At 50.1% G+C, this 13967-nt stretch overlaps 1 protein-coding gene across 3 annotated transcripts in view; it reads right to left on the bottom strand.

Annotated features, from left to right (window-relative positions):
- LOC101179317 overlaps positions 1 to 13967 on the bottom strand; it is a 29909-nt gene that overhangs the window by 10930 nt on the left and 5012 nt on the right. The window contains exon 2 of one of the 3 annotated variants that reach the window (XM_030808010.1): positions 9690 to 9795. The exons of 1 other annotated variant lie outside the window; for it this stretch is intronic. In XM_030808010.1, the coding sequence (XP_030663870.1) occupies positions 9690 to 9795 (106 nt within the window). Of the gene's footprint in view, positions 1 to 8784; positions 9796 to 13967 lie in introns of those variants that run through there. One more of the 3 variants, XM_030808009.1, reaches the window with a different exon arrangement.

Genomic DNA, 13967 nt, shown 5'->3' on the forward strand with positions numbered 1-13967 from the left:
TTATTTTTTGCTATGATTTACAAAGCATTTAAAGCGAAATCAATGTAATAAATATCGAAGTATTGTAATAGATAATTCCACATATTTAACCGGAGACACAGCACAGCCCTGGTTCAGGCAGTCAGGAGATGAGCAGGGTGAGGACGGGGTGGGGGAGACACCTGGTATCCACTCTTTTCTTTTCTCCCCTTTTCTTTTCTCTGTATTCATTTAGCCAGGATTCACCCAGCCCTCCCTAAGATTCTGCACACCGGACTTGGGACTGTGGGGAGTCATGGGTGCTCAAGATGCATCATCCAGGGGCCGTGGACTGTTTGAAGAAATTCCTCTGCAACAACTGGCTCATGAATACTGGAAGCCACCATGGGCGGGAGGCCACACTAGCACCCTCTAAGGAGCTGTGAAGAGAGAAGATTTCTCATCACAGTGGAGGAGAGCTCTGGGTGGGGGGCAGGTCAGCAAAGGCTTTTGCTAGTATCTCCTCCTTTCTTCTCTCTGCTCCTCCCCTCCCCTTCTTAACTCCTCCTTTCCCTCTTTTTCCCCTCCTCTGCCCTCCTCTCATTCCTGTCTCTTCCCTCCCTGGACTGAGCTGTCTCTAGGCCTCTGGCGGCAACCAGCACATACTGGCCTCTGACTGGACAAGCTCAGCTCAGGACAATCAGCCCAGCATTTGCAGCCGTGAAAGCCCCCGAGGAGGGGAGAAGTGTGAAGGTGGATAGGGTGCCCAGCCTTCATCTGCCCTCTCAAGTGTGTGACCTTGTGTTCACCCCTAGTGACAGAGCCCATAGCAGTGTTAGCAGGGCCAGTCACTTTGAGTCTGCCTGCCCGGGGGAAGGGAGTAAATTTCAAGCTGCCTTCCTTCCTGTGCACCCCCATCTCAGAAAGGACCCAGAAGCAGGTTCCTTTCCAGCTAGCCCCTGACCTGCCACTCCATGAGGAGCACCCCCAGCCCCGCCACTTCTTCCTGGCCTCAGCTATTGTGTGGGGGTCACACATCTGCTCCCAGTGGGCTCTGTTCCCAGGTTCCTGGCTGGATTCAGAAACTCATGCCCACCAGTGAGGGGGCCACACATGAGCCACCAGCCTATGGGTGGGTCCAGATAACACATCTCCGCTGCAGGTCATGTGCTCTGTCTGCAGAGCTATTCGAGTGCCATGGAGATCTTAATAAGGGCTTTGTGGACTCAATGCTGCAGCTCGTGATGGGGCGTGGATAGCACACTTTTAGCAGATCCCAGAGAAGGAAGATGTATGGTCCCTTGCCGTACCACCCCAAGCCTGAACTCAAAGCCCCAAGTCCCTAGCTCTGAACAGATTTCACCATAAATCCCAGGAGGGGACGCGCAGAGGGAAAGGGAGCAGAGAAAAGAGATTTACAGCGAACTTGCTTCCTGACACCTCTTTGGCCCATCCCATAAAATAACAATATCATCAGATAAATCATACAGAGTCTCAGGGGACCTTCCCCTTGTCTTTGTGGGGTCTTTGAGGGGAGATGAGGAGACATGGTCAGGTCCACCCAGCTGCATTCTCCCTGGCAATATCAGTTCCAGCTGCCATGCAGACGCCTCAGATTTAATCCCTGGGCTATGTATGGGGTGGTGGGGTAGGAATGAGGTAGGGAAGAAGAGTGTTGGCTATGGATACCCAAGAGACAGCGTGGCATAAGAGATTCAGCATGAGCTTTGAGCAAATCCCGGCTCAAATTCCTAGCTGTGTGACCTCAGGCAAATTACTCAACCTCTCTGGGCCTTGGTTTATTTCTCTGTAAATGCAGGGCATGGAATATCTACATGACAGGATACGTATGAGGAGTTATTGAGAATAATACAAAGCTGGTGTATCGTAGGTACTTAAAATACGGGAACTATCGTAGTCACAAACGTTTTCTCTCATCTAGGATATAAAATGCTGTGGCTGTGTTCCCAGCAGAGGGAATCAAATGCTGAGCCCTCTGCAGAGACACCACACTCCCTTGTCCTCTCTGGCTATTGTCTCAGCCTTGGTCTTAGAAAGGCAGAGCGCCCCATTAACTCACAATGTGACTCTAAACAAGTTTCTTCCCCTATCCAGGCCTGTTTCGCATCTATAAAATGAGGAGGTGGAAAGTACTTGGTCTTTAAGGCCCAGTCCATTGTAAGATAAAATCTCAAATCAGGAGAAATTTCTAACTGTAACCAAAGGGAGCAGGCAGGACCCAGACGCTGCAGGTGGTGAAGCCAGCTGAGACTGGCATGGTCATGCAGCCTGGGGCAGATGCTGTTGACATCCTAGGAAGGGACCGTAGGGCTCCATCCAGCCAATCCCACAACTCTGACCACCCCAAGTGAGAGATTCCTCTGCCTGCAGCCTGCATGGCCGTGGACACAGTCTGCGGCATTGCACCGAGGGACCTTCGTCCAGAGGGAGGGCTGTGTTTCCAGAGCTGGGAGCTGGGTGGGTGAGGCTCCATCCAGGCTCATGCGTTGTACCTGGAGCAACCTCGTACTTCCCCTCCTGCCTGTGCGGTCTCCTCCTCCCGCCAGTCCTCCCCAACCCTGTTTTTTCCCCTCCCTTCAGCATCTTCAGCTATTAAGGATGATAGCCTGGGCTTGGGCTCCAGCCTTCCAGCCTCTGCTCTCTCTCTCTCTCTCTTCGTCCTTCCTTCTTTCCTTTCTCCTCTTGCTTTTCCATCTTCTCCTTGTACTTCATTTCCTCCTCTCTTTCCTTCCTTCTCGGGTTCCTCCCTTTTCCTCCTTCTCTGTTTGATTTTTTCTTCCTCTTCTCCACTCTTCATTTATTTCTTTTCATCCTCCTCCAGGTCCTTTTTTCTGCTTTGTCGCCTCCTTCATTTTCTTCTCCTCTGGCTGACTCAGGGGAACGGAGGTGGGCCTGTCTGGAGGGAGTGAGTGTGTTGGGAGGTGAGGGTGGAGGGCTAGAGGGGGCAGTGATCTGGCCTGAGCCCCTCCAGTATCACTCCAGCCCCAGCCGCGGGGCGATCAGGAGTTCACCCGCAGGGCAGCTGTCAGCAGCTCAGTGGATGGATGGGTGAAAGTGGAGGGGGTGGGGAGGTGAAGTTGCTGGAGAGGGGGCCCTTTTTAAGTAAAAATGAAAGGAGCTTGGCAGATGAAGTGACTGTTTCATAATAAGCCCTGCCCAAGGCACCTCTGCCAGAGGACCCAGCCCTGTTGCCCACCTCCCTCCAATCCTGTGCCCTGTCTCCATCCCCAAAGTTTCTTTCAGCACAGAGCCTGTTTGTTTCTCTGATCTTCTGGGCAGGCCAGAGAGCAGGCAATCCCCCAAACTCAACTCCCCAGAACCACCTCCCCCCCCAGCCTTCCCCGTCTCCCACTGTGGGGCGGCTGGGATTGGAACCCTGGGCAACCTGCTCACAGAGTGATGTCTGGGCAGATTAGCACCCCAAAGCTGGCAGGCCTATTAGGAGGCCTTTGTGGGGGAGGGGGCCAGGGGAGGCGAAAGGGATTTTCCATTCTCTGAGCAACTGGATTACACAGTCAGGGGATCAGGGAAGAACTGCTACTTAAGCTGCCTCTGCCCTGGCTCTCTGCCTCTCACGGGCTCAGCGGGGATCTTACCAAGCCCTGCCTTGCCTGCTTTTGAAGAATCTTTATGTAACTTGGGTCAGGTTTAGGGGCAAAACCAAGTCTCCTCTCCTCCTGCCCAGGCCTGAGCTATTACACCAAACAGGAGCCCAAGAGGGCTCCGCTTGCCACCGCCTCCGCCAAGCCTCACCTTCCACAGAGCCCCCAGGTCTGGAGGTGGATCTGGAAGGTGTGATTCAGAATGGCGAAGTGACTTGCTCTGAGTCACACCGCGAGTGAAAGGCAACCAGGATAGCTACCTGACTGTGGACTGGATTCATGGGAGCATGTTCTCTGAAGAGTGAGCCAGGTCTATGCCAGGGACTGGAAGGGGCCCAAGACTCTGCTGTTCCCCCTACAAGAAGTAAGTTTGCAGTCTGGGCATGGTGGCTCACGCCTGTAATCCGAGCACTTTGAGAGTCTAAGGCAGGAGGATTGATTGAGCCCAGGAGTTCAAGACCAGCCTGGGTGACATAGGGAGACATCTCTATGCCAGGCATGGTGGCATGTTCCTGTGGTCCCAGCTACTTGGGAGGCTGGGTGGGAGGATAGGTTGGACCCGTGAGTTGGAGCCATGATAATGCCACTGCACTCTAGCCTGGGTGACAGAGCAACACCTTGTCTCAAAAAAAAAAGAAGGAAGTTTGTTCCTGAGTTTTTTGTCAGCCCAACGTATGCTTTAGAGGGAGGGGAACCCTACTCCCATTTGTTCTCTCAGGCTGCAGGAGACCAGACCACAGTGGATGGTGAAGAAGAGAAGAGATGTGGAGAAGATTAGGTTGAAAGAGTCCCAAGTCTTAAAGCCTACTCCCAGCCTTATCACTAACTTGCTGTGTGACCTTGGACAAACCACCTCTCCTCTCTGAGCTTCAGTTTTCTTATCTGCAAAATGGAGATGAAAACATCTCTTTCAAGCATTGTCTCAAAGGGTGAATAAGACAAGGTACTAGAAGAGCATCAGGCACACCCCCTGGCACATACAGCTGCTCCATCAATAACAGTGGAAGCAAAGTCTTTTCCCCAGGAGCTGCTGGAAGCAGAATCTTCCACCCAGGAGCTGTGCCCGCTCCCTAGGATAGGAGGCTCTGCTACACAGCCAAGCAACTGGTTCTTCCCACCAGGAGGGCAAATCCATCAGATGCAGCAAGATTGGCCTCCCCGGCCTGGCATAAGGTTACTGGGGGGTCATGACCCCATATCTTAGGTCCACTTTCTAGAAAAAGTCCACACACAAGAGGCCCAAAGACCCCCACCCTAGCCCTGTGTGGCCCCTGAAGGCCTTTTGCTGACAAAGTGGTCATCTCTGACCTTCCTGATGGCCTATGCTCCTTCCAGCCAGAAAACGTCTGTGATCCTGTGACCCCTAGAAGCCCTGCCTTGCTAATGGTTTTATGATCTTCCCCACAGAATTCTCTCTTTGCCTTCTATACCTCTCAGTCCCTTTCAGTAGGTCCTAGTCAAAATAAACAACATTTATGACCAGAGCAAGATTCAAGGTCTGCATTGCAAACAAATGCAGAGCTCTTTGAAGGTGCCTGGGGAATCCATCACTTCCTGGGGTGTGACGTTCCCCAGGCCCAAGGGGAGGTGGGCCCTGGGAAGGGACTCAAGCCTAGGAAGCTGGGCCCTGGATCAGAGTTTAGAATCTGAGGATCCCCTGCTGCCTCTCCCTCCTCAGCACCAAACTCATCCTCTATGCAAGAGGAGAGGGGAGGGGAGAAGAGGGACTGGGCATGGCATGAGAGGTCCGCTGTGTCCAACAACCTCTCCTACGCTATGTTCAAGGCCACCTTGGTGGCCAGGACTTGACTCCGTATGTCATCAGGGGAGAAGACAATATGAAAGGGAGGGGGGAAAATACAGAGATAAACAAAGACACAGGCAGCAAACAGGAGTGAATGAGAGGGTTAGAGACCAAACCCATGGGTCTCAGCCTCGATCCCTACTCTGGCACTCGCCTGGACAGAAGAGCCGCCACCGTGGCCACATCGGGACAACTTTCCTAAAGAAAACTCATCCAAAACTCTGCAGGCCAGTGGAGCTAAAGGGAGAGAGGGAAAGAGAAGCAGGCTCCCGTCTGAGTTTCTCTCGGAGGCCTGAGTGAGTGATTACATGGAGGGAAAAGTGGAGGCCCTCCATGCAGAATGAAAACCCTCTCCTCCGTCCCACCGCAGATGAGAGGCAGAAGTCCTCCCCCATACTCTCCTAAACATCCTCCAACAGAGAAGGGGCCTGCAGGCGGCAGCTCAGGCTGTCTTGTCTCAGTTTTGCCTTCTGCACGCTACGGTGGATGAGAGGCAGTCTTCTCTGGCAGGTGTGGTCACGGAGCAGGTTTGTTTTCAAGGGGGACTGGCCCTGCCTGGGAAACTGTTAGTGGAGAATATTAATGTGGGATTCCCAAAGGCCCAGGTCTGAGAGCAGCTTTCTAGGACACGCAGCTCAATGCGTTCTTCAGCACCATGCCAGCCTCCAGAACTGGGGCACAGGCCTGGGGGCTGGTGTTCTCTCACTCACAGCTGGGCTTGGGGTGTGGGGGGAGAAAACTTTCCTCCTGGAGCCTGTGCCTTATCATTTACCCTGCTAAAAATATTATGCCATCCAACAGCTTGGGTGAGAAGCTAGCCAGGAAATATGTGTGGGTAGCAAAAGTATCTATCACATTTATCAGATCCCCACGTATAGTATTTGTATATGTGGCATATAATTAATGTTTGATGAGTGAGTCAGAGAGAGATAAATTGGAAAGAAAACAAAGACACAGAAAGAGAGCTGGAAATGCAAGTATGAGTGTTTCCAGGATAAATATACTTTGTTTGAAATTATTCTTTGCCTAAACTGAAAGAAGAATAATTTTTAATAACTTTTAATGACCTTATACAAGTAAATGTAGATGTTTCAGCGGGTGCCCTGGTACCCAATACAGTGCTTTTTGTATGGAAAGTCCTCCATGTCATAGAGCTTTTGGTCTAGAAGAGCCTTGGAGACCATCTCAGCCACTGGATCTCAACCTTGGTTAAACATAGAATCACCTGGGGAGCTTTAAAAAAAAAAAAAAGATGCAAGGGACTCACCTCCCAGAGATGCTGATCTAACTGGTCTGGGGTGGAGCCCAGATATCCGTATTTTTTGAAAGCTCCCCAGATGATTCCTCCGTGCATCCAAGGTTGAGAACTGCCCATCCAGGCACATTCTTTTTTTTTTTGGCGGGGGGGGGACAGAGTGAAGTGGTGCGATCTTGGCTCACTGCAACCTCCGCCCTCCGAGTTCAAGCAATTCTCCTGCCTCAGCCTCCTGAGTGGCTGGGATTACAGGTGCCTGCCACCATGCCTGGTTAATTTTTGTATTTTAAGTAGAAACGGGGTTTCGCCATGTTGGCCAGGCTGGTTTCAAACTCCTGACCTCAGGTGATCCACCCCCCTTGGCCTCCCAAAGTACTTGGATTACAGGCATGAGCCACCACGTCCAGCCTGAGGTCCGTTCTTTACAGATGTGGAAACTGAGGCCTAGAGAGCAGGTTGCCTAGATCCACACAGCTAACTGGCAGCAGAATCAGGATCAGAGAAGCTGATCAGGCATCCTGACTCCTATATACCTCTCTGACATGTTTGTCAAATGAGCAAATAAAAGGTCGATCCTCTTTTGGAGGCATCTGTCTGCAGAGACCAGCTACCCAACCCCCTGTCCCACTCCTGCGTTTTCATATTATTTTCATCAGAGGCTAGACAAGCTGGCATCTTGACCCTGATCCTCCAGGCTTCCCATCCTGAAGGCCTCAGGGTTCATAGGGCAAACACACAGTTCCCAGGTCAAAAAAACTGTCCACCAGGTCTGGAGCCTCCAAGAGTAACAGGGCAGCTGCTGCTCCATGGCCATATGGAGCATGTCAGTGAATTTTAGTGTACTCCCCAGAGCAGGGGTGGAGGAGTGTGCATGTGTGTGTGCAAATGTGCACGTGCACACAAATGCACATTTCAGGAGGAGACTGGGCAGAACAGTCTCCTGCATGTGGGCACACATCCTTCCGGGCACATCAGCACTTGGCAGTGAGTGTACCAACATGTGTACACATACATATCCACATGTGGGATGATATGCATGTTGCTGTTAGCATCCATCTATGCAGCAGGGTAGGTAAGTGTGTGAGAAAATGTGTAAATGTAACAAAGACTTTGAAGAGCTGCCTGTGTGTGCTGCTACATGTATCTAGAATCGTGTATCAGTACAGAAATCTGAATCTACATTTCTAAAATCTACATTTACACTTACCCGTGAAGGCATGTATACGAAAATATGTACATGGCTGGCTGGCCATGTGGCTAAGTGTGACTGGCAGTCTGTGTTTGCAGGATGCAGGTTTATTGAGAGAGAAAGGTTTCTGCTGTTTCTATCACACTTCCCCTGAGTAATTACTGAGAAATATATATGTTGGAAAACTGTATCTTTCTGCTTAAATATATCTCAGCATATATAAATGAAACATGATATTGTGCCAACTGAGATGCTACACATTAACGTTGTTTATCATTGATAGAATTAAATAACCCATGCAAGGCCCTGGTAGCATTTCTTACAATTTTATTTAACACTGTTTTGGCCAAGCAGCACTTGGCAAACACACATACACACTGTGGCTTACTGTAACAAATGCATGATTTGTAGGACATAATACACAACACACAAAAAGTATAACAAAAGTGTGTCATCTAAAAATTCCAAGTGACCCCCATCTTTCTTTGGGGCTCATCTTATTCCCCTTCCTTCCCCAAACCTGACGAAAACCCATCCCTTCACACTTCCCTAGGAGGTCTCTGCATTTGTACTAAAGACAGACAAAGTGGAGGGTGAGGATTTGAGGTGGGGGAAGAGATAACACTCCAAGACTTGGTCTCTGGAATGTGTCTACTCCTCCCCAGTCTGTCAGAGGCAGGCCCAAGCCCCAGCATATGTTAAAACTGAGAGACCAAAGAAAGCATTTTTTTATAGGTTCTGCAGACCCTCAACATTGACTGACATAGTTACTCATTCAGGAGGAAAAGGCACTTCGTACTTATCAGACTGGTAAATCCTTCATGGAAAGATTCATATAAATAGTTCCTTGCTTTCATTTATTTTTTTCTTTCTTTTCTTTTTTTTTGGGGGGGGATGGGGTCTCACTCTGTCACCCAAGCTGGAAGGTAGTGAGTGGCATGGTTCTCACCTCACTGCAACCTTTGCCTCCCGGACTCAAGCAACCTCCCACCTCAGCCTCTCGCCCACTTTTCTTTCTTATGGGGAAACTGTATCCTTCCTGGAGCCTAAATGAGAACAACCTTGCACACAGTTACAGGCTTGCCAGCTCACTTTTCAAAATGCGTGCTGGTCAATGGACTAGAATGTTAGCTAAATTATGAATGGCCTGAGGGAAAAGAAACACTAAGAGCTGGGAAGCTGGGGTCTTCATCTACACGACCAAACTTGAACATGAGCAAGATGGTAGGACCACCAATAACCATCCAGCCACTGGGCAGTGAAAAGAAATCACATTTAGTCCCCTGAATAGATGGCACTTGTAGATATTTTCAAACTTACCAAGGACTTCTTCATCTCCCAAGAGTCAGGCCAAGATCCCATAGGGAACCTCAAAGCTCTGTTCCCTAGGATCTGTATTTTTGCTTTTGTTTTTTAAATTTTTTTTTAAGTTTTTATTTTTGGAGATGAGGTCTCACTATGTTGGCCAGGTTGGTCTCGAACTCCTAGCCTCAAGCAATCCTCCCATCTTGATCTCCCAAAGTGCTGGGATTACAGGCCTGAGCCAAGGTGCCCGGCCCCTAGGATCTGTTTTTAACCATCCCTGGGCTTCATTTTGGCACGGCAGTACCAAGATTGAGACAAGAAACTCTTCTCTATGCTTGCTTTCCTGTGTTCTAAGTTTCTCTCACTACTTTTTCTCCTATGGAGACCCCTTAGGACTGTAAAATAAAGGAGGCCAAGTCCAATTTAAACAGCAATTGGACTTAACTCCACCCCTGTACCCCAAATCCTCTGCACTAGCAATGAAGCAGTCATCAGAACTGTCTTTTTAGACAGCCCCCGGTCCCTCTCCAAGGACCAGCAGGGTTATCAGCCAACCTGTTTGGGGGACAGCTGAATGTCAGCACCAGAAAGTATTGTATCATCTTCGCACCACTGGAGTCAGGAAGCGGGCTCTCCAGAGCCTGGTGCCAGGGCCTGTCTCCTGAGTGAATACAGAAGGAAAAAAAGTTTCCTAACATTTGGATTCAAAGTGAGAACGGTGAATAGCACCCATCATCACTGTGCGTGCAACCCCAACAAACACACACACGTGCGCGTGCGCACACACACACACCCTGTCCATGCAGACAAAATCATGAATCATCTCCAGGGCTGAACGTTTTAGCGTTCAGTAATATTCTCAGAGGCCCAAGGTTTTCAGCCAAATCCCAGGTCTGTGCACAAGGACACTGCATAAATCCCTCCCCTTATGAAAGGCCAGTCTGAGCAGATGGGACCACTCTTAAGTAAACTGTAGAGCCCTCCCTTCATCCATCTCCGAAGGAGCAGCAGCGGGCTGGCCCTCTCAGCCCTGAGAGCAGAGAGCGGCAGAAGCTGTTAATTCTTGAGGCTAATGTTCACATGTCCAACTTATCTCTCCGAGGGGAAGTGTCCATTTGACCACACGATCCTGCCTCCCCTACCCTCCCCCAAGGGGAAATCAAATCTTGAAGTGAGACCGGAGGAGCTGCTGCGGAACGTGAGCATGGGAGAGCTGGTGGGGGTAGGAGGCGGTGAGGGGCCGAAAGGCTCCTCAAACCCAGTTTCTTTCCATGCTAAGGCTGGGGAAATAACCTCATGGCAACTACACTTTCCGATAACCAGCCTCATTAATATTTATTAAACAAAAGATTTTTTTAAAGAAGAAAGGGCCAGATAATTAAACACTCAGCGGAGGTAGATGGCATCAGTTGGGTTTCCTCCACCCTGTTCTCGGTGTGGCCCCCACCCGCAGCCTAAGCCGAATGTGTACCTTGTACCATCAACCTCCCCAGCCCCTGCTCATCTCCCCAGGTGCGTCAGGAAGACACAAGGCAGGTGGAAGGAGAAAGAGACAGACTCGGGCACCCCAGGTGCTCACCAGGAAATGCACAGACTGTGAAATTATACCAGGGCTGGACAACTTACCACCACACTGGAACCCTTGGGGTACTGAAATAATTAACTTGCTAATCAGCTACACCTTGCTCTTTCTTTCTTCCTGGAAAAAAACAATTGCAAATCGCCTTCCCATCAGGTTCCCATGTCAGTCATTTGGAGACCAACAATGCTTTTGAAGAAATACACTCTGCCGCCATGTAGACCGAAATGGGTCATACCAAGTCAGGCCTCCTCCTCCCCAACGCTTCCCACTAGGCCTCAGGGGGCACACAGAGACACAATGTTTCTGGAGATGCAGGTTTTTTTTTTTTTTTTCCCATCCATGGCACAGAGCTTTTCCATCTCTGCTAAGCTTTCTTGCTTTCAGCCCCCTTTAGCCTGCTTGCTGGCACTAAACAGCCAAGATCCATGTGGAGAAAAGAGGATTGATTAGAATCGTAATAATGATCCCTGGCATTCATCCGGTGTTAGTGTTCACAAAGTGTTTTCACACATTATCTTATTCGGTCAGAGGACGTCGGAGCTGGAAGGGACCTCAGTAATCATTTAGCCGAATCCCCTCGTGTTACAGATGCGAAAACTGAGGCCCAGAAAGGCTAAATGTCTTCCCCAATGGCCAGGGACAGTATAGCCAAGTCTCCACGCTCCTTGTCTAGGAATCCTGTGCTGCTTCTGACCCTCTGAAAAGAAAGAGCGTGGTCACGTTTTTGCTCCACAGTAGATATTAAACACGTAGATATTAATCCAAAAATGAGGAGAGTAGGACATGAGAATGAATAAAAGCAACTCCTGTAAGAAATGGCTTGGGTCAGAGGGCGGCTGGAAGTGGGGAAGACAATTAGTCTAAGTCCTGAATGGAACATGTTAATTAACAAAGTTCCCCCTCTTTTTGTCCCCCTTCATCTCTCCACTTCTCTCCAGGTTTAAAAATATGAACATTATGCAGTTTGGAATCTAAGGCTTAATTCAGCTGCAGGTCCCGGGAGGAGAGGGAGTCTTTTCTTGGCTTCAGATCTGGCACCTACGCTCCCAAGGGTTGGCAGCATGACGGGCTTGTGTGTGCCTCTGTGTCCACTCAAGACATTGGATTTAGCAGTGAAAACCAGGCATCTTGATCCTTTCACAGATCAGATGATTTGCAAATTAATGGCTCTTTTCCCCCAAGGCTCTGAGGAGGTTAAAAAAGATTTCTGGTGAAGGGGAGTGGAAAAATATAAAACGGGGAAAGGAAAGGAAACTGACATTGGATTTTGTGTCAGGAAAATACTTCCCTGTGAATGGCGCTTGTGTGCATGCACATGGGTCTCTGCATTTCCATGGGGCTGTCGTGCCCCCGTTGCCCGAGCCTGTTGGAAGGTAAGCGGTTCCTTTGTGTGTTCGTTTATTACTAAGCCCAACTCTTTTCCCTCTAAAACTCCTTCTTCTCCCTGTTGAGCTGACCACGCTTCTGGATTTATGAAGAGAGATGTTTTAGCAGAAATCCCCCAGAGTGTCCCATCAGCCCTAAATCCCAGGCCCGCTCACCCCCCCAAGACCCCATGACACACAGCATGCCAACACGGCTTCCTCTTGCCTATGCATTAGCCATCCATTGTGGCAACCTGACATCTCTCACACATAAAACCGTAAGAGAGAAATAAAATATCTGTCTCTTGGCGAAAATAAAGCTTTGCCTCCCTCCTGATGTATAGGATATAAAATAAAGCCTCGGCTCCAACAGTGGGTTTTCCTTATGCTGGAGTTGCCTTTGCACACACGGAGACAATGAAGACGGATGGTTTGGGACGAGGCCCAGCCTCCTGGGGCCGCCTTCACCCTCTTTTATTATAGTCTCTTCCCCCTCCCCGCCTTTTTCTTTCTTCTTCACTTTCTTTCCTTTCTGGGTTGGATTTGCCTTTTATATGCCCTTCTCTTTCTTTCCCCTGGAACTTTATTTCTCCTGCTCACTTTCTTTCTAAAGCTTGACAGAGATGGTGGGAAAGGAGCCAAGTTTCTCACCTTCCCAAACATGCCTGCCACCACTCCTCGCCTCCTCATCTCCGATCCCCAGCTCTCTCTGGACCACCAGCCCCTCTGACTCATTTTGCTGCCACTGCTTTGAGATTTGCTTTGGTCAAATGTACAAATGTTCCCAAGGGACAATTAAAAATGTGTTTAGTGGTTGGGGGGGTGGATTTTTTTCTAGGGAGCTGCCCTTCCTCCCTCCTTTTTCTCTCTGGGCTGGGTGGTTTATAGATGTCAGCATTTCTTTATTTAGCCTCTGAGGAGGCCAACAGAGCAAAGCTGCCACCTCACAGGGGTGAGAGTTGACATTCACCTCCCAAACCCAAGCCTCAAAGCTGCATTACCAGACAGACCATGGGCGTTGGACCCCTTCCAGCCAACTCAGCTACCAAGGGGACCATCAAGTCCCTGACCAGTCCCCTGCCTCTTCTCCCCAGTCTGAGAACTGAGGGTGCTGTGAGGGAACATAGGGGGCTTCCCCATGCTCACACAGAGAGACCACAACTGTCACCCTCACAGTCACAGAGACATGAGCACCTTCCTGCCTCTCACACATTTGGCGCTCCTTCCCACAGTGCATAGAGCCCACCTTTCCCTCCTTTGTCCCTAGAGGCCTCTCTCTTGCCTGGTGGCAACTGCGCCCCTCTGCGCCTCTGTGTCTCTAAACCCAAGTCTGAGGAGGGTTGTCTCTGGAAGCCTCTCCCCATCCTTGCCCTGACTTCCCACCGCTCTCCTTCCATCAACCCCAGGCTGCTTCTCAGCCCATTCAAAACCTCGCCTGCCCTAGGGGACTGCAGGACACCGCCCAGGTCCTTGGAAGCGTTAGTACTGCCTGAAAGAAGGGGGTGCAGGGTCTGGGCCCCTGGGGGAACAACATGAGAGGGGGAGCTGGTATTGCAGGGAGGTAAGAAATGTCCCAGGGACAGGGGTGGCTTTCAGCCTCTGAAACTGATCTCCCCAGGTGGCGGGCGGTAGAAGGGCTTCAGTGTGTGTGACCACATCACCCTAATCTGAGGAGATCTTTATTAATGCTGCTCAAAACCTGGAGGGGGAAGGAAAGCAGCAACATCTATGGAACTCTGCCCAAAAGTGGAGGGGGGGGCAGGGCTTAGAGCTGCCAAGTCCAGAAAAAACTCAATCCCAGTCCCAAAGGTCGTTAGCTTTGGGGTTCTCTCTATCTCCCCCACTTGATATCTCTCCAGATATCGACAGTGACCACCGCCATTAGGT

The sequence above is a fragment of the Nomascus leucogenys genome, unplaced genomic scaffold (genome assembly GCF_006542625.1).
Source record: "Nomascus leucogenys isolate Asia unplaced genomic scaffold, Asia_NLE_v1 Super-Scaffold_258, whole genome shotgun sequence".
Taxonomy (NCBI): domain Eukaryota; kingdom Metazoa; phylum Chordata; class Mammalia; order Primates; family Hylobatidae; genus Nomascus; species Nomascus leucogenys.